This window comes from Sminthopsis crassicaudata, chromosome 6, assembly GCF_048593235.1.
Source record: "Sminthopsis crassicaudata isolate SCR6 chromosome 6, ASM4859323v1, whole genome shotgun sequence".
NCBI classification, from domain to species: Eukaryota; Metazoa; Chordata; class Mammalia; order Dasyuromorphia; family Dasyuridae; genus Sminthopsis; species Sminthopsis crassicaudata.
Genome location: NC_133622.1, coordinates 118601623 through 118623761, shown reverse-complemented (window position 1 = coordinate 118623761; position 22139 = coordinate 118601623). Strand labels below are relative to the sequence as shown.

Below are 22139 nucleotides of genomic sequence, written 5' to 3'. Positions count from 1 at the left end.
ATGGCAGAAAGTAGGCATAGGCCCACACTTACCACTGTATACCAAGATAAGGTTGAAATAGGTTCATGATCTAGACATAAAGAATAATATTATAAACAAATTAGAAGAACATAGGATAGTTTATCTCTCATATTTGTGGAGGAGGAATTTGTGACCAAAGAAGAACTAGAGATAATTATTGATCAAAAAATATATTTTTATTATATGAACTTTAAAAAAAATTTTGTACAAAGAAAACTAATGCAGATAAGAGTAGAAGAGAAGCAATAAATTGGGATCTGATAGAGGCTCCATTTCTAAAATATATAGAGAATTGACTCAAATTTATAATAGTTCAAGTCATTTTCCAACTGATAAGTAGTCAAAGGATATGAATAAACAATTTTCAGATGAGGAAATTGAAACTATTTGTAGTCACATGAAAAGGTGCTCCAAATTATTATTGATCAGAGAAATGTACAACTGTCAATGACAACTCTGAGATACCACTACATACCTGTCAGATTGGCTAAGATGACAAAAAAAGATAATGACAAATGTTGGAGGGGATGTGGGAAAACTGAGACACTAATGCATTGTTGGTGGAATTGTGAACTGAGCCAACCATTCTGTAGAGCAATTTGGAACTAGGCTCAAAAAGTTATCAAACTGTGCATACCTTTTGATCCAGCAGTGGTTCTACTGGGATTATATCCCAAAGAGATCTTAAAAGAGGGAAAGGGACCCACATGTGCAAAAATGTTTGGCAGCCTTTTTTGTAGTGGCTAGAAACTGGAAACTGAGTGGATGCCCATCAACTGGAGAATGGCTGAATAAATTATGATATATGAATGTTATGGAATATTATTGTTCTGTAAGAAACAACCACTGGGATGATTTCAGAGAGGCCTGGAGAGACTTACATGAGCTGATGCTAAGTGAAATGAGCAGAACTAGGAGATCATTATACATTATACAAGACTACACGATGATCCATTCTGAGGGACGTGACTCTCTTAAACAATGAGATAATTCAAACCAGTGCCACTTGTTCAATGATGAAGAGAACCATATATAAGAGAGAGGATGTAGCATTCTCACTCTCTGTTGTTGTTTACTTTCATTTTGTTTACTTTCTCAGTTTTTTTCTTCCTTCTTGATCTGATTTTTTTATGCAGCAAGATAACTGTATAAATATATTGAATTCAACATATATTTTAACATATTTAATATATATTGGACTACCTGCCAGCTAGGGGAAGGATGGGGGTGAGGGGGGAAGAAGGCGAGAATTGGAAATAAAAGATTTTGCAAGGATCAATTTTGAAAAAAAGTTCTTTGCATATGTTTTGTAAATAAAAAAAGCTTTAATAGAAAAAAAGGGAGGGAGGAAAAAATGGAATTCAAAATTTTGCAAAGCTGAATGTTGAAAACTATATTTTTATGAAATTAGAAAAAAATAAAATAAGATTCAGTAAAAGAAAAGGAAAAAGAAAAGAAGTATAAGAAAATAAAATATATTTCAACTAAAAATAAATAAACTTTTGTAAACTAAAAATCAATAAAATCAAATAAATCAATAAAAAAAAAAAAGAATGGCAAGACCCTAGTAGACTACTTCATAATTTTCAAGGCTTAAGCAAATGGACTAAGGACTTTACAATCAGATGCTTCTGGAAAGGCTCAGGAAATGTGCATTTATTCTACCAACTGCCTCTGAACTTAAACTGAATAAACTGATATAAATCCGTGAAAGGAACAATAATCCGCTATGCCATCCACCAGCACTTCCTAAGGTTACATTGATGATATTTTTACATCAAATTATTCAGGCTTCAAGCCAGAAGGTTCCCAAAGCCCTATCATAGCCATTTATCTTCACCTTTATTTCTTACCAGTACTCACAATGATACAATCAGTTGCCTTAGAAGAATTCAGATATTCAAGGAGTATTACCAGAGCTTGGTAGCTCAGGTAATAGAGTTCTAGAGTTGGAGGGAATTAAGAAAAGCTAATCCTACCTCAGACATTCACTAACTAAATGATGTAGGACAAGTCATTTAATCCTGTCTGCTTCAGTTATCTCATATGTAAAATGGGGATAATAATAGTACCTACCCCTCTCCTACCTGGGTTGTTGGGGGAATCAAAGAGATTATATAAACATATATGCAAAGTAATTCACAAGCCTTAAAGTGTTATATAAATACTATTTATCATTATTTGTTGTGGTTATTGTTATTTAGCCTGGAAGAGCATCATACCCTTTGATATCATGAATATTCAATGAGAGATTACAGGAGAATCATGTGTACCCTCTTATTCATTCTTACTCAAGATGAATTCAGCCACTAGTCAACAAATCTCAGTTCAATACCAAAGCAAATGAGTCAAATTCAACTGCCCCAATTTTTCCAGCTTCTGTGTGACTGTAGAAGCAAACATATATGTTTATGGTCACTTACTAGAAAATGTTACTAGTAGCTAGCAAAGGAACTTTATAGAAAAATGAGTTCTCTTTATTAACATTTTCTTTTTAGATAGAACTCTCCCAAAGTAAAAAAAAAAAAAAAAAAAAATCAAATTGCCCTGCTTGTAAACCAATAATGTAATTTCTAAAAGGACTACATTTGAAGTAGGATCCACAACCCCCTTTCTTGCAAAGCAATCTTGGTTTGTTACTTTTGATTTACAATCTATGTCTGCTAAAAAGGGCTGTTGGAACCATTAGTGAAAATATGCACGTATACTTATGAAAAGATGCTACTGTCTGGCATTAAATTACTTTCCAGAGGGCAATTTCAATCAAACCTCCAGGAACTGTCTTCCTTGAGCTCACTTTGTTAGTGTATAAATTATTATTAGATTTAAGATGGAAAATACAGACCAGTAGTTATTTGCCCTCTATCCCCTTCCTGAAACTCAAATGTGTCATTAAAATTCTGCTATTGTGATTTATTCTGCTTTCTACACTGCTGATTAACTTCAAGGGCTTAAAGTTGCAACTGTGATATATTTGGGGTATTGGGAGAGGAATGGTAGAAGTTGTATTGTTTCTTGGTACAGAGAAACTTACTCTCAAATTGTATATTTTTATTGTGTTCAGTACTCATAAGAATATATATCCAGTAGGATATGGTTTATCTTTTAGACTTATAGTAAATTTAAAGTATTTTCTAGATGCCTAGAGATGTCTTTCTTCTTTTTTATAAAATGTTATAGATAACATTTATACCATCATAAGCCCAAATCTTATTCATTTTTTTCCTTTACCCTCAACACTACAATTGCTGCTTAAAACATCAGTGCCAGTCCTAGTTCCATACTGCATAAACTGAAAATTTAGATCTACAAACACATGAAAAAAATTATCTTGCTTAAACCTGAGTCAAATAAAATTTTAGATTCTCAAACCAACTATGGAAAAAAGGTTTAGATTTCAAAACATACAGTTCAATAAAGACCATTCAAAAGTAACAGTTCTTAAACATTTTGGTTTCAGGATATCTTTATATTCTCAAAAATATAGAGCAATTGATAAATGGCCAAAGAATATAAGCAGGCTAATTTCAACCAAAGAAATCAAAGCTATCTACAGTCACAGGAAAAAAAAATTATCTAAATCATTATTGATTAGAAAAGTGCTAATTTAAAAAACTTGCAAATGCATTGAATTAGTAGAGCTGTGAATTGATCTAACCATTCTGGAGAACAATTTAGAACTGTATCCTAAGGGGTATCAAATTGTGCATATATCTTTGATCTAGAGATATTATTAGATCTGTAACCCAAATTTTTTTTTAAAAAGGAAAAGGACCTATATACAAAAATATTTGTAGCAGCTCTCTTTGGCAAATTATTGGAAACTGAAGGAATGCCCAACAATCTAGGAATGGTTGAACAAGTTGTAGTATAAGACTATGATATTCATTGTGTTTTAAGAAATGAAGAGCAAGATGCTTTCAGAAAAATCCTTTAAAGACTTATATGAATTGATATAAAGTAAAGTAATAGCAATATTATATTGTATGAAGATCAATGTGTATAACCTAGTTATTCTCAGCAATACAAAGATACAAGACAATTCCAGAGATTTTATGATGGAAAATGCTATTCACCCCCAGAGAAAGAAATTAAATGCAAATTAAAGCATACTTTTATTTGCTTTCTTTATTTTTAAGTTGAGGTTGTCTTTTTAGTCTGTTTTCTTTTATGACTAACAAGCAAATTTTTTTATGATTATATATGTGTGACCTATACCAAATTGTTTGCCTTCTCAATAAGAAAGGAGAATGCGAGAATTTGGAACTCAAAAATTTTGGAAAATATATATAACTGGAAAGATAAAATATTTTAAAACAAAAAAAATCAAATTAAAAATATAGATAACCTCCAAAAGAGCTTATGCTTATATGGATTATATCTATTGATACCGACCATATTAGAAACTTAAAATTTTGAGTATTATTATAAAAATAGTTTTGACTTTGTTGCACCCTCTTGAAAGAATCTTGTGTCTTTCTTCATGCCACATTTTGAAACCCCTGTTCTAAAGTACCTAACAATACTTGAAGACATATTGGCCTACTTATGTAGATTTCACTGAAAGGAATATGAATGCCCTTAATATTGCATGATTTAAAAATAAGATTTTCTTTGTCATCTAAAATTTTCCAATTTATTAAATTTCAAGAAATAATGTGAGCTGGTTCAACTAAGTCTGAAAAGATAGTAGGATGTGTCAGATTACATATATCAAATTAAAATATATACTAAAGGGAAGATTATTGGGAGTAATGTAAGCAATGAAACCTAAGGGAGAAATGTGGATATGGAAAATGCAATACCTTTCTATTTGCTCTAAAAAATGGAAACAGGTATTGAATATAGGCAAAATGCAAAGGAAATTCAGGAGTTTTACAGACTGGTTAGCATCACTTAGTGAAAATCCTTGACTGAAAAGATAATTAAATCAAGGTTTTAAAATTAAACTTACTAAGTTTATGGTTACTTTCTTTCCAGATATGAGGGTTAAAATTTCAATCTCTCCAATTTACATAAAAAGGAAGTAAAAGATAAGCATGTGATCAAATTTTCCTTTGTCAAACTTCCACTACTGGATAGATTATTGCCTAGGGTTAGATCTCTTATCATGGTCTTCTTAGCATGTGAGAAGAAAAAAGAAAGGAATTAGGTATTAAACACTCTGCTAAGCACTTTACAAATATGATTTCATTTGATTCTCAAATATCTCAATTTGATTCTCATGATAATCCTGCTAGATAGGTGCTATTATTATTCCCACTATATATATATATATATATATATATTTACACATATATGTATATATATACATATACACTATATATAGTGTCAGAGGACACTGAAGCAAAGAAGTTAAGTGACTGACCCAGGTTCACACAGCTAAGAAATGTCTGAGATTGGATTTGAACTCAGATCTATTCTGACTTTTGGCCAAAAGTCTATGCACTCTGTCACCTATCTGTCTCTTTAAAAAATTAAGCAACGTAAGATTCTTAGACTCTAGCCTATTGCTTCATATTGCCTTACTGTTATATATGGTCAATCATTACCTTCTATCTATTGTGGATTTCGAGGGGAAAAACTATTTAAAGTAATAAGATTGCTTCAAAATAGCTCCATGATGGAATAAACTTTAAAATGTCTGAGTTCCATTTAATATAAAAACTCTGAATAGTTTGAAGTGCAGAAAAATATTGCCAAGAGAGCTCTAATTTTAAAATATAACAAGAACTATTTTGAATTTTAGTGAACTTGTTCCCATGCCAACTTTTTTTGAATGTGGAAAAAATTAAAATAATATTCTTTCACTTGAGTTCCATCCATTCTGAGATATATTTTCCCTTCTCATGAGTCAATACATTCAGCACCACATAAGCAGCCAATTTATTTAAGTAAGAGGAAAGGAAAGCAAGGGTTAAATAAATAAGAAACATTAATATTTCCTCCTCCCTAAGACAGCAAGTAATCTGATATAGGTTGTACAATGTACAATCATTTTAAAATATATTCCAAATTTTTAAAAAAGTGATAATAATTCAGGTAATTTTTTAACCAGACATATGATTTTGAAGGCATAAGGACCTCTCAATGAAGAAATTCTGTCTACCAATCTATATAAGCACCTTTAAATGTTTTAATGTCTAAATGTTATAACAGAGCAAAAGAATCTGTTTAATAATTCAAGTCAATAAAGGTAATATAATAAATAATATAATATAATATGATATGATAACATTATATTATATATAATATAATAACTTCTAGATGCTTTCCTTTTCTGGAATTTCATCCTTCCTGCTTAAGACATTTTTAAGATACTATCAGTTTTGCATAGCTTCAGCTGTTAAGAAAATTTCCTTGAATACACTGTGAGGAGAAAATAATTTCATGAAATTGGTTGAGCCCAGCTTCTGGGCATCTTGTTGTTACTGAGCACAGAACTCATTTATTAGGGTTGGATGTCATTTGACATGAGAATGATAACCAATTCATTAGGAAATTGTGGTATTGACCAGAATGTAATGACTTAGTCCCCTTCTTGAATCTAATATTATGTATTAAAAAGCTTAGAAAAATGTAAAAATGTTAACTTAACCTGGGTTATTGGAGGGAAAATGAGCATATTTGTATGTGAACATTAAAGCAAAAGGGCATTTTTTTGATTCTCAAGGACTAAGGACATGACATTAGAAAAGACTTCTATAAATTGGAAAATGATAATATTTTTAAATGTTCAATATAAGTCAAAAACAGAGAAAACATTGTAAAAGATGATGCCAATAGAGTAAACTTGAAGTCAGATAATCTGAGTTTCAGTTAAAACTTCTACCACATTCAGTTAAAGCTAAGTCACTTTATACTCCTCTAAAATTCATATTCTTACTCTTTGAAATGATGACAGTATTTTTACACTACCAACCTTTAGGGTTGGAGTATTTAATATGCTATAAAGTAAATCGAAAAGCAGGATATAGAGAACAAGTTTTACAAGTAGGAAGGCTTGGGTTTCAATTCTGCCCCTTTTTTGACATCTGAGCCAGCCAATTGGTTTAGAAGATTGAGTTCTGGCCTTACAGTCAGAAAGAATTGAGTTCACAGCCTCTTTTAAACATTTACTAGTACATTTACTAGTGTGACACTGGGCAAGCCCCTTAATCTCTGTATGCTTCAATTTCTTCATCTTTAAAATATGGGATTAAATCCAAAGACCTCCAAGATCCCCTCTGGGTCTAAATCTTTCTGTTTCTAAGACTAATACTATAAAGTTGTGTTTGTTTTTTTTAAAGATGTTTACATGATTGGTAGAGAGAATTTCTTCATTGAAAGGTTCTTATGACTTCAAAATCAGGTCTGGTTAAAAATTACCTAAATTATTAATTAAAAAACATTTTGGTATATGTTTTAAATGATTGTACACATTTAACCTATATCAGATTACTTGCTATCTTGGGGAGGGAGAAATAAAGAAGGAAGGGAACAAAATATGGAACACAAATCTTACAGAAATTAATGTTTAAATCTATATTTACATGTATTTGGAAAAACAAAATGCTATCAAAAAAACTTTTGAGGTTTTTTGATTTTTGGGGTATTTTTTGCTATTGGTCTTCAATGTTTTGCTGTAGATCATAGAATGTAATTAAATTTTTTCTTTTGATAAACTCCTTCCAAAGAAGCAGTAATAAAAAATAGTATGTTCTTTGTAAGGGGATAATCAATTCATTCAACATATTCTCTTACAATAGAAATCACAAATATAAAATAAACAGGATGATGCCCTTCTCAGGATCCATAGAGAGACTATAGGGAGTAGTACATAGAAAAAACAGTTAGGCCTCTTCTGATAGTATGATCTTGATGAAGTCCCATAATCTCTATACCTCAGTTTCTTCATCTGTGAAGTGAAGAGTTTAGACACAATCATTCTAACTTTAAGTCTATGATTCTATGATCCTATCATGCCAGGCAAATCACAAATTTCCTCATCGTGGGAGTGATAATAGCACCTACTTCACAAGCTTGTTCTTGTGGGGATGAAATGAAAGAATATATAAAAAATTTTACAAGCCTTAAAATGCTTGATAAATGTTAGCAATAATGGCTATGATGATAATGATGACAGGTTACATGGCCTTGGAGTCAGGAAAATCAAAATTTAAATACTGCCTGTGTGACCCTGCCCAAATCATTTAATCACTCAGAGCAGAATACCCTTTAAGAGAGATTTTTTTTTTTTTATCCTAAGCTGCAGAGGAGGTACCAATCTCTGGTGATAATATCAGAAAGTCACTATACATTTAGTACACACTTTGTGGATAGCTATATGGCACCATGGAAAGAGTGGAGTTAGGAAGACCCGAGTTCAAATGTAGCTTCAAATACTCAGTGGCTGTGTAACCCTAGGCAAATCACTTAACCCTGTTTGCCTCAGTTTCACATCTGTAAAACAACCTGGAAAAGGAAATGACACACCACTCCAGTATGTTTGCCAAGAAAACCCCAAATGGGATCACAAAGAATCAGACCCAACAGAAATGAACATGATCATACAAGTGCTTATTATATTCCAGATACTGCATTGAACTGAAGGTACAAAGAAAATTTTTAAAAAAACCAGTGCTTGTTTATAAAAAGCATACATTCTAATAAGGAAGCCAAAATATAAAATACTGATTATATACAAGATATAAATAGAGTAGATGGAAGATGATCTAAAAGGGAAAGGCACCAGCCATTACAGGGCCAGAAGAAGTCTTCTATAGAAAGTAGGAGCTCAGTCTTAAAGGGAGCCAGGAAAATTAAGAGATTAAGGTAAAGGGGTATGAGATTGCAGGAATGAGAGATAGCTGGTATAAACACAAAGAGAAGTGAAATTGAGTGTCATATGTGAGGAACTTCAAATAGGCCAGTGTGGTCTGATTATAGAGTATGTGAATGGTAATAAAGGCTAAGACAATTGGAAAGTTGGGAAGGAACTAGGTTAGGAAGAGTTTTGAATGTCAAACTGAAGAGTTTATATATGATCCTGGAGATGTCTCTCAGGGGATAAGGAGTTGAGAGGGGTCAGACCAATACATATTCAACCTGAAGGATAGATTGGAATAAGTAGAGATTTAATGGCAAAGACACCAGTTAGAAGACTACTCTAATAATTCAGAGCAAGAGAGGCCTAAAATAATATTGTAGTTGTGACTGTGTAAGTGAAGCAAAGGGGACATAGATGAGATAGTCTGTGAAACCAAATATGACAAGGTGTGAAAATGGCATGGATAAAAAAGAAACAATTCAAGTATGGTGGATCCACAGTCAGGGATAATACAAGATTAGCTGCTTCTACATCAAAGGTTCAAGCAGTTTGAAATAGGATATTTCAGAGAGCAAGGGAGCTAAGAATTCAACCAAGAGTCACCTACCAGTAAAATTGAGTATAATTTTCAGGGGAAATGGTGGATATTCAATGAAATAAAGGATTTTCAAGCCATTGTGATAAAAAGACCAGAGTGAGAAAAAGAAATCACAGGGGACTTAACAAGGTTAATCTCTTTACATTTCTACATGGAAAGACAAAGAACGTTCTCACTATTAGGACAGTTAAAGGAGTATATAGATATAGAGCACAGATGTGAATTGAATATGAAGGGATAATATCTAAAAATAAAATAAAATTAGGAGTTTTGAAAAGAATATACTGAGAGAAAGGGAAAGGGAGAAATGGAATGGCATAAATTATCTACCACAAAAGAAAAAAAAACACTTTTACATTAAGGGAGAAAAGGAGAGGGAAGAGGGAGAAAGTGATTTTTACCCTCATCAGAATTGGTTCAAAGAGGGAATAACAGATATCTATCTTAACCCTGCAGAAAAGTAGAAAGGAAAGGGGGGAGAGTAATAGAAGGAAGGAAGATTGAGGGAAGACATGGTCAGAAAAAAACACTTTTAGGAAAAACAGGGTAAAAGAAGAGAGAGAATAGAATAAGGAAGGGAAATAGTTATCAATAATAATTATTAAAAGAATTTTGAAGCAAGTGTCTCTGATAAAGGCCTCATTTCTCAAACATATTAGGAAACTGAGTTAAATTTATAAAAAAAAAATTAAGAGCCACTCCCAATTAATAAATGATAAAAAGGGATATAAATAATTTTCAGATAAAATAATGAAATCTTTTTTATAACCATATGAAAAATACACTCACTATTAATTGGAGAAATGCAAATTAAAATAATTCTGAGATACTACTTCATACCTATTAGATTGGCTAATAGGCCAGAAAAGGAAAAATAAACAAATGTTGGAGGAGATGTAGAAAAAATAAGACATTATTGCATAGTTGGTAAAATTATGGAATGATTCAACCATTCTTTAAAGTAATTTGGAACTATGCTCAAAAACTCTTTCACCTAACAATATCACTACTAGGCATGTATCCCAAAAGATATTTTTTAAAAAGTAAAAGCATCTATATGTAAAAAAATATTTATAGCAGCTCTTTTTTTCAGGGCAAAAAAAAATCGAAATTGAGGGGATGCCCATCAATGGGAAATGGGTAAATAAAATGTGGACTGCAACTATGACAGAATACAATAGTAGTATAAGAAATGTGTTATAAGTGCTACAAGAAATGATGAACAGGATGCTCTCAGAAAAACATGAGTTTATGCTTAGTAAATGTACTGTGTACAAGGAAACAGCCATATTGTAAGATGATCAGCTGTAAATGACTTTGTTATTGTACAGTACAATGGTGCAAGACAACTCTGAAGAACTTATAATGAAAAATTTTATCCATGCTCAGAGAAAAAACTGATTGAGTCTAAATACAGATTTGGGGGGTGGTGGAAATCTATGTTTTCTTTCATAACATGACTTTTGTAAACATATTTTGCATAACTTTACATGTGCCTTCTCAATGGGGTTGAAATGGGGAGGGAGTAAGAGAAAGAATCTGAAACTCAAAGTTTTAAAAACAAATGTTAAAAATTATTTTACATTCAACTGGGGAAAATAAAATATTAATTTCAAAAGAAAAAGAAAATGGCATGGATATATGGAGTATTTGAGAGTGAGAGAACTGAGCTTGTGAGCCTGGTGGCTAGGAGCAAGATAATTTGCAAGAAATTTGCAAGAGAGCAGGGTTTGGGGGAAAAGATAGTTTTGTTTTGGCTGAATTTATTCAGTTTGAAATGCTGATAGGAAGTCTAATTGTAGATGTCCATAAGGCATTTGATGGCACAGGAAAGGAACTAGGGCTATAAACATAACTCTGAGAATTACCCACAAACAAATCATCATTAAACACATAGGAACTGAGAAGATCACCAAATAAAATACTCTGGCATAAAGGAAAGAGGACCCAGGATTCAATATTGAGTAGAGGGAGTTTCCTCATCTAGATATTCCTTTTACCAATGAAATCCCTATCCTTAGAAACTTGTGGGAAATGATGGTGATTTGTTTTTAGCAACTTACATCAAGTATAAATCTGATATAAATGCCTCCCAATTGTTCATTGCAAATTCTGTCACTGCCCTGTATTTTCTCCTTACAACCTTTCTCTAAGTATTTTCAACTGTTATTTTAATGTGAATAATTCCTGGATCTATATTACCAGGCCTTACTTCTCTCTTGAACTTTAGTCCTTCATTTCCATCTATCTGCTGGACTTGTAAGCCTAAATGGTGCATGGGCACTTCAGACTAAAAAGTGATAAGAAATATAAACCATCACCTTCCTCTTTGAACTAGCTTCTCCTCTTGACTTCTTTTATTTCTTTGAATGGTGTGGGGAAGCGGGTACTATTTTATTAATCACTAAGAATTATCTTTAACTCATTCCACTCACTCCCTATCCCATGATCATCCCTTCAACTGTTTTACTCATAAATCTTGCCACCAAGATCAGAAACCACTCTTTAATCCTTTCAGTTCAGTTTAGTTAGAGCCGGAGGGTCCACTCTCTTGATCAGTGACTGTCTCACTTGCCTACTTCATCAGATTCTAGCCATGTTTTATTTTACTTTTCCACCTTCAAGTCATCTTCTTAGGTTCAACAATTCCACTGTCATAGCCCAGCTGTATGTATACAAGATAGTCACTCAATCTACCAGTGACACAGGCAATCTTCTCAACTGCTGATCCAAATTGACCAATGAAGTTTCCCTACCAGAAATTTCCTACATTCATGAAATTACAGGTTTGGACCAACAACAAATAAACAAATAAACATTACTTTTCATTAACTATCGAATAAGGTTCAAACTCACAAGCTTGGCATTCAAGGTTTCCTACAATTCAACCCCAACTTGCCTTTCCAGTTTTAATATTTTTTGTTTCCTTCTCTAACACAATATAACAGACTTGAAAGGGCCCTTAAGAGACATATAGTTAAAAAAAATTTTATATGAAGAAACTGGATAACTTGCTGTAATACACTTTGATTTTTTTCTTCTTTTGTACTTTTCATCATTCAATCCTTTGTAACTGAAAAGACAGTGGCATTTCTATCAGTGGAAAGCTTATTCACTCTTCTAAACCTAGCTTAAATGCTAACTTCCATAAAGCCATCAGATATCCTTCAGCCAAAAGCGATCTCTTCCTGCCTTGAGTACCTATAGCATTAGCTCATACTACTATGATCTTTCTGTTCCTTATTGTTCCATCTCCCAACTCTGTACTTTTTCACTGCCTGTCATAAATGACTGGAATAATCCTCATAACTAATTACCATACCACATATGAATGGATGGATGGATGTGTGAATGAATGAATTAATGAATGCAGAGTCCCATTCTTTAGTTCAATACTTTCTTAAAGTCCTCACTGATGTGTTTCGCTTATGTTCCATTTTCTTTTGAAATATTTGATGAAGAAAAAGGTGTATGAAGAGTGATTATGAGGGGATTAAATATTTTTTGTTGTTGTGTCATTTCAATCATGTCCCATTCTCTGTGAACCCATTTGGGGTTTTATGGACAAAGATTCTGGAGTAGTTTGCCTTTTTCTTCTTTAGCTCATTTAAAGGGTTAAGAAAAACAGGATTAAGTGACTTATCCAGAGTTGCACAGCTATTAAGTGTCTGAAGTGACATTTGAATTCAGGTCCATCTGAGTCCAGGGCCTCTCTCCACTGTACCATTTATAAGTAATAAGTTAAATCTCAGCAAGAGAAAGTCACCAAACAATAGAATGAAGTGTTGAAAATAAGATGATTGTGTTAAGATAATATTAGTAAAATCTGAAGGAAGAAATGAGAAAAAATGGTATTTAAATTATTACAAGGCAAAAAATGAGTCAAAGTAAAAAAAAAAAAAGAATTGAGATTTGAAGCATTCTCAGATAATACATTATTTTGAAACCCTAAGATTCTTAGAGAAAACAGCTTAATTATTACACCAAATGGAAATTGTTTTAGAGAGACACACACCTACCTCCAGCCTGGGATGAAAAAAAAAAGATCAGTAGAATTTTGTTTCTTATATTTCAATATATGCAAAGATAGAGAGAAGACTCCCTAAACTTTAGATATGTGCCTGCAAATTTGAAAACATTTTCAATTCTATGTAATTTGTTTTTGTGTCGCTGGTTTTTTTACATAAGTTATAAAAGAATTATTGGACACTTAATTGTCTTGGTATTTCTTCTGTTTCTGAAATCATCAAGGTCTTCTGACCTATAAAAGCAATATGTGTATGATTTTTAAAAGCATAGATGGATTTTGACCTCCTTATTTTCTAATCTTACATGAATATTTTAAGAATCTGTGATTTTATCAATATGATTATACCCTCCACTGGTGCAGATTGCAATCTTAATTACATTAGAGTAGTCTTCATAAATCACTGCTGCAAAAAACAAACAAACAAAAATCTGCTGGCCAATTACCTAGAAAAATTCTCTCTGAACTTATTCTAATCCTTGGTTGAGAAACATATAATCAGCTTGGCAGGACCTGTGCCAGGCACTAACTTCCAAACTCAGGTTTACTTCTATACTACAAGGAGCCATTGGAGGAGAACTTTAGTAGTTTTACTAATAAAACATTATACAAAAGATGTCCAGTTCTATTTGATGCAAAGTTTCCTCCAAAACTGGTACCAAGGTATCCAGATTCTCACTCATAAAAAAAAATCTCCATGAATATCAGATTCAAGGTATATGCCTCAATACAAAAACAAAGTTGTGGGAGATAAATATTTTCCGATTTCCCATCTGAAATCCTAAAGGATCTTGTAAAAGTTGACCTACATTCACATGAAGACTGGCTAAAATTTTTGTGAAATGCTGTCTGGGCTCAGTAAAATAGTTCATGAACTCTGACCAAACTTTCAATGAACCTGACCCAAGCCTTGAGTTTGTAATGTAATATGATATACCAGGTGAGATTTCACATGGGTTCAGGTTTCATTCTGAAAACTCGGCTCAACTTTCTGATCATTCAACACCTAAATGAGCACTGATGACAGTTAAAGAATTAAGCTGCCCCTTAGTACTGTTTTGCCAAGAGAAGATCTTTCAGAGACAAAGCAGTCTTGCTTTTACCTGGACAAGGATGGTTGAGTGATTCTGATGTAGTGTGAAAAAAGAAATGAGTGAGATGCCATGTGAAATAATCATCTGGCCTTAGATACACAAGATAAGTGTATCTAAACTAATTGGAAGGGATTTGGTATCTGAGTTTATTCACAATCACAACAACCAATATCATGTTTAATAATCTTACTCAGGGAGATGAATAAATATTTATCTAAATAAGCTGAACACAGTCATCAGCAAAGATAACTTCCAGGAGCAATGTAATGTTCAGAGTCAAGATTACTGCTTTATATTCATAACAGTTCAAAAACGAGAGGGCAAAAACAAGAAGGCAAAACAAAAACACTGGGAGAGGATCAGTGGCACAGCAAACCTCTCAAGCTGGCATCTCTTTAAGCTTTCTCAATAAAACTATTCAACCCCAGCATAAACCATTTCAATTATCATCATTGGCATAGGGCACAAACATATTACTACATTCTACCTGAAGTTTTAACTTGCTGTACTATTTTTTAATGACCTGTCTTCCCCGTGAAAGCCTGCTTTTGCTTCTAGTGACATGAAAAAAAGGAGAGCATGTAACCCAACCAAGGCACTACATCATTAGAACAGTATGTCTGAACATGGGGGTAATGAGGCACAGATGTGAAATCAGGGAATTGGCACTACCCAAGGTAACAGAGGAATGTTCACCACTGCATTGTAATGGTTAAAATAACCACATCTGAGAAAGAAAAAAGAAATCCCATTGACAATTTCTTCCATATATATATATATCTACAGCTAAAAGATAACTATCTTTTAACTGCTTTTAATGTGTCTAGAATAAGAGACCCATAGTTTATTTATACTTAGCTTGAAGTTTAAGAAATAGAACATATTGGTATTTTTTGGCATATAACATATGCAATATATCCATCTCATAACACTTGGCATTTAAGTGAAACTTCAGGGCCAAGCCACTAATAATCGACAATTTTTGTTCTTATTGAATAGACTTTCATAGAAATGGAAAGGTGGTAGTGGGTTTTTTCCCAATTAAAATGATTCTGGTCCTTACTGAGCAGGGCTCATTATGGTAAAGCATTCCACTAATAAACCACAAATGACGATAAAGCAATATCATGTATATATGCAAACTCCATCCTTATGCACAGACTGCCATTACTTAAAATGCTTGCCAAAGCAGTCTCACTTAGAGAGGATAAGGCATTCATTCTTGCTAGAAGGTACTAAACATGCAGAGATAGACAACTAATAAGCTAGGGTACTTTTTATTACATTAGTTTAGTGCTAAAAGCTCATTTTCTACTTAAGGTAGGAGGAAATTTTTTTTTCCTTGAAGAAAATGCTTACCCGAGGGCCCTGATCCCCTTGATCTCCCTGCAAAGTGGAAAGATGAGATGATAGTTTTAACGCAGCATATGTGTGCTATCTCATAATCTCAAATTACAGTATGTCAAGATAAACTAGGTCCAAATCTATGATAACTTGCCTTATTTTTAATTTGACTAGGATCACTTATGTCATATATTTACTCACCTTGTCACCTTTGGGACCAGGAGGGCCCTACAAGAAAGAGAAATAGAGGGAAGGAGGGAAAAGGGAGAGAAAAAGAAATGAAAATATTATTGTAACTTGAACAAATTATTAACTGTATTGAGAGGCACATGAGTAAAACACACAAGTGACAACATACCTTTTCCTTATCATAGCAACTACTATAGGAACTAATGATTCTTTAGCCATATTTGTATTCAATAAACAACAGCAATAAAATCAAAATTAGTAGATATTCTAAAAATCAAGATATTTGTCTGCCTTTAAATGCTTTCTTCTCCCTCCCTCCCCTCCTTTTCCTTCTTTCCCTCCCTCCCTTCCTCCTTCTCTGTCTCTCTCTCTCTGACTCTGTCTCTCTCTGTCTCTCTGTCTCTGTCTCTCTGTCTCTGTCTCTCTCTGTCTCTGTCTCTCTCTGTCTCTCTGTCTCTCTCTCTCTGTCTCTGTCTCTCTCTCTCTCTCTCTCACACACACACAAACACACACACACACACACACACACACACACACACACACACACACAATGACTCCCTTCATAGGCATATTGAATGTCAGAGTTGTCAAGGTGTCATTCTCAGACATGTACTGGGATATATGGGAAGAAAGGGAAGAGAAGAAGCATTTATTTTTTATACTATATGCCAGATACTGTGATAAGTACTTCACAAATATCTCATTTGATGCTATATATACATGAATATATGTCCAGTGGCCACACCTATGTCAAATCAATTCAATTCAAGAAACATTTCTTAAGTCCTATTGGATACAGGGCATGCATGGAGAGGCAGAGGGAGGTATGTGAAGGAGTTCTGAAATTTTGACAAAATAGATATACATGATCTTCTGTTCCAGAAGATTATTAATTTGGTAAGAAAACTTGATACATATACTAGTAATAGTAATGCAGAATAATCTGGGATAAATGCATTAGAGTGGTACAAAATGCTAAGTGAGTTCCAAGAGAAAAGGTAATTTTCACTAAAGAGCAGAAGAGAGAGGGAATGGTAGAAGTGGGTTGGGATAAAACAGGGAAGGGAGACTTCAACAGAAGTGGATAGGTGAGGAGGGTAAGAGTACATTAGGTATACCTGAGCTCACAATTTCCCCCAATTTACTTGCATAGTATGAAGATAAATGAGATAATGTTAAAGTTCTTTTTAAATACAGCAACAAAGATTGATAAATGGAAGAGTCCTAAAAGGCATTTCAGGGTAACCTCCTCATTTTTCATTTGAGGTCCTGAAAGTACCTAAGTGATTTGGCCAAGGAAACATTAACTGATAGGAAGTGGCAATGCCAGGCTGGAACTCTAGCTCCAAATTTCCATCATACTACACTGCCTCTCAATTTTCTTGTAGATAGTAAAATCCAACTATCACCATTATTTTAATAATCCATCAATATTCTAATGATTGGAATTTTTTGTATAAGAACTCCCTATACTGGTATAGATCATTTGCAAATTAGGAGATAGTTTTGAGGGTTGCTGCATCTTAAAGTTTTATCATGTGTAGTCAACTTAGTGGGAGGTCTCTTTAGCATTGTCAGGGAGATTCTTGAAGAAGGATAGACTGTCAGTATTCTTTATTATACTTGAAACTTTTATATTTGGTAGAATCAAAAATTTACACCCTGCTTTCCTAGTCTTTGAAAAACCAAGTTTACCTCCACATCAAGAGGAAGCATTGGAGTGGGGCCTTAGTGTTATTAATAACAATAAAACTATTCTATACACATAATCATCAATGGTGTAAGTAGGAAAAAACCTGACCTGAAATTTCAATGAATCTGAACACATATAATAGAATGGGAAGAAGATTAAATCTGAGTTCAAATTCTAACTCAGATACTTGTTACCTGGTAAGGGGAGGGGAGAAGAAAGAAGAGAATCAAATCAAGGAAGAATATTCATGTAAGGAATGTGTTTGGGCAGACTATCAATATGCTCTTTAAATTATCACTGAAAAGACTTGATAAATCTTATTTCAGTAGATAGATAGATAACTGTGGCATGGATGGACCTTAATAACTGATTAAAATACTTCATAATAGGAGAGAGATCATAGAGTAAGTAGAACTGCTGTACCACAGTTCTCTTTTATTGTACTGGTTCTGTTTCTCTAATTTTCCTGCCTCGGTTTCCCTAAATTGTTCTGCCTCGGTTTCCCTGAATTATTCTGTCTCAATCCCCTTAGTTGCAAACTCACCCTCCCATTCATTAAGACTAATATAACTCAGGGCTACTTACCCTATGGTTATAAATTGTCAATGCATAAACTCAAGATAAACTCCAGGCTTCCTTACTCTAAGCTGGACACCTCCTTAACTTCATTTGTTAGAATTTATGGTCTTACCCCCCATTCTGTCATTGTTCTTCTTTATCCCAATTTATCAGAATGTCTGGTGCCTCCTCTCACCCTGTCAGAACTGGATTGATAGTCCGTTCCCACTCTCAGTGCTCTGATTCCACCCCTGTCTTGATGTATCCCTGTAGTTGAGCCATATGTGTATATATACTTAATGGGAAGCACACATTAGCTGCTGGATGCTTCAGACATCAGCTCTGAGGATAGCATGCCTCCAGCACAATCTCTCCCTTTCAAATAAAATATTAAAAACTCTCTAATCTCTATCTTGCCTGTTTCTCCACCATTACATTTGGAGGTCCCATCGAGATATGAGAGCAGGATTAGAGATTAGAGACCTTCGGGTCTCCACCTTGGGCCTTTGGTTGGCTGGGGATCTGGACTCTTTTGTTAGGGAAAGGCTGGCCCTCTGGATTTCTTCACAGTTTTCAGGAAAAGAACAGTTTCTTAGCCTAGACGATGCCTCCATTTGACCAAGGGAGAATCTGATTTGAAATCCCTGCAGGGTAAGTATTCTTTCTGTTCTGATTGCTAGCAAATCTGGGTCCCCAGAAAAAAGTTGAGCTGACGAGCTATTCAACTCTGGGAAGTGTCAATAGGACATTATGTGGCACTGTCTGGTTCTGGATACCTTTTGGTACTATCTAGTTTTTCTCTGGGCACTCTCTGTGAAGGCAGAGAAATGTACCAAACTGGTGTTTGGAAGTCTATTTGAAAAACTCCGTTTGGATTCTGGGAGGGAAGAATTCCAAGCTGAACCAAAGTTCTCTCAGGGCTATTCCTGGGGAAAAGCCCCTAGTCTGTATGTGTTAAATGTTTAGTTTAATGTTGTAACTGTGCAGCCTATGTCTGTGTGAGTTGTCTGTTTGTTTTTTTTAATTTAAGAGCTCTGTTAAGTTTTAAGAACAATAATTAAGAAATTTGGCAATTGGTTATTTCAATGTTGCAACGGTGCTTAGTATAAAATTTGTTTGTGATTTTAAACTTTTTAGCCTATTGCACTGATCTGTAAGTGAAAGGAACAGAAAAGTTTGGCTATTTTAAAACTGGCAGATGGGTTTTTCCTTGAGAAGCACCCTGCTTAGTAGGATTAAAGGGAAAGAGCAATAAAATTCAAGCTTAGTCTGGGCTGGACAATAAATCTCTACAGATAAGAGAGATGCTAACTGCTATCAGAAAAACACTCAGGCAGAAGAAAAAAACTTTAAAAAAAAGCTGCATTTAGTTTGGTTCAGACTATGTTACCTTCTGAAACATATGGGGTAATTTGTTAACATTGTAAGTTATGCTTTCTGGAGTTATTTAGCTATGTACTGTATTGTGAATCTTATAAGTTTTGAAGGGAAAGGAAAGGAGACAATGAAGGTGATTTATAAAGGATTGAAAGATTTGCATGATTTTAGGAAGTAAGAGAAAGTATTGTGAAGATATTTGGGAGGAGACAAAAGAGGTGGGGGAGGGAGAAATGGGAGAGTATCCTTTGCCTTCAAATGTAAAGATTCAACTCACCCCCCCAACTTCCACTGCTTTCTTCGACTTTAGCAATGCAACATTTAATTAGAAAGGTTGTTGGAGATTATTTAAGGCACATAGTTGAGGAAAAGAGGACAGGTGAGTAGGAAAAGAAAGAGAAAAGTTTTGAATGGAAGGATTTCTATGTGAGGAATCTTTGTCCAGGGGTGCAGGAGTGGGGGAAGGTGGCCAATGGAATCCATTCCCTCTCCTGTCCCCTCCCCCTAAGTGTGTTCCAGCTGTTTTTTTTTTATCAAGTTGCAGCTGCCTAGTTCTTTGCTAAAAGAAGCAAACTGTGTTTTTAGTTAATTGACTGAATATGTTTTTCTTAAATAAATAATGGTTTTCTTGATTAAAGAATATGGTCATAAATGTGATCTATCATTTGGTAGGGTTATTTCTAAAAGTTTAATTAATACTTTTAAGAACTTCTTGTATTCTTTTATGTGGAATTAGGATATTCTGTATAATTGTTTTAATTGATTGTACTGGGACATCCTGAGGTCATTTAAGAGACCTCTGAAAATAATAGTTTTCTTTTTCCTTTGTCCTTTTGAAAATGTTTCTGTTATGGACAATATGCAATTTGGAATTTTTTCTACATATTGAGTATTTTAAAAGCAAAATTATTTGTATAATGTTCAACTCGGATATGAAAGATAATTGTTCTAAGTTGTGAACTTACTGAGACAAATTTCTTACTGTTATCAATATAAAGTCATGGTAAATACCTGTTTGGGATTTATCTGAAACTTTGGTTAATGGGATTTGTTATTGGATGTAAAATTTCTTGAGCTTATAGTTAATATTATTTGGGAATTTTAAAGCTCCATTGGGACAGTTCTGGAATAAAACTGAGTTAAGGCTGTTTTATCCTATGAGCTTAGGGATCAGTTTTGATTGCTTATATTATTATAGTCATGTTCCTGCATTTTTTTCCTCCAGTGACTGATATCTATGATCAGAACAATGGTCAATAGAAACTGTTAATGCAATTCAATTATGTCATACCTTGCTGTTTCCAGTCTTGGTTATCTATAATCATTATGTCCTAAATACTTGGGCAAATAAGTATTTGGCCTGGTCATCTATCTGTTACTAAATATTATGTCTATGATATTCAACTGCTTTTAAAAAGTTTCTAAATAATGACAATTAGCACAGTGGTCTATGAAACCTAACTGCTCTTTTATTTATTGGGACTATGTTTGCCTGTCCTGTGAGGAAAGCTCATCTCTTCATATAGGAGCTGCTGGCTAGTCTATACTAGCCTCTCCACATTTTGCAGTGGTCTTGTGAACCGTCTTTCTATCTCAGACTGTTCTAACCTTTATTTGTTAGTTTTGTGGGTTTGTTTTTTTTTGTTGTTGTTGTTGTTGTTCTAGATTTTGGTCAAATTACAGCCATATTGAATTGCTTCTGGAATTGTTCTTAGCATACCACACCCATCTCCCTGCTTGGACTGAGAAACAGTTCTCTGCCCATTCTTAGCCTGAAGCAGCTTTGATGAGAGACCATTTGCCCCTGCTCCTAAATGTACTTTGGACTGATATGAGGAATTTGGGAATGGTTTATGAATGATTGTTAAACCCTGACTGGGTCATTTATTTAATGTGTCCTTAAAATTAGAGATAGAACTCTATTCCTGTATGTTTATAATTTGGGATAGAAATTGTTAAAATTATGAAACTATTGCTGTTATGTTTGAGGGATTTTTGGAAACCCTACTGTACTAGTCTGTTATGTATAGGAATTTTAATTCATTCTTGGAATTTATATGTGGGATGGTTATTTGATAATTCCTTTCCATGAGAAAAATAGGGAGGAAGAGATAGGAAATTGGAAAACTGGTGGATTTTCTCAAAAATACCTGAAAAATAGGAACCCCTACTTCCTATTCACTTTGCTTTAGGCACTTCTGACCCACCCCTTATTTCCATAGTTCAGATTGAATTGAATTCCTTTAAGCAGTCCTTTTCAGTTTTTACTCCTTGTTTAAACTTATTGGACTATGATTGCTGGTTATGCTTTAACTTTGGAATCCTTTATTCTGTTAGAATTGTCCTGGGCAGACTCAGTTTTTGGAATTATTTTTTAGGAACAACCAGAAATCAGATACCTGTCTTAGGACTGGCAGTCTCTCTGATCT

At 33.8% G+C, this 22139-nt stretch overlaps 1 protein-coding gene across 1 annotated transcript in view; it reads right to left on the bottom strand.

The window, feature by feature from the left end:
* Positions 1 to 22139, bottom strand: part of COL25A1 (collagen type XXV alpha 1 chain) — a 535802-nt gene that overhangs the window by 161920 nt on the left and 351743 nt on the right. Inside the window, exons 6-7 of the mRNA XM_074272507.1 lie at positions 16095 to 16121; positions 15909 to 15935 (exon numbers count right to left, since the gene is read on the bottom strand). Coding sequence (XP_074128608.1) covers positions 15909 to 15935; positions 16095 to 16121 — 54 coding nt within the window. The remainder of the gene's footprint in view (positions 1 to 15908; positions 15936 to 16094; positions 16122 to 22139) is intronic.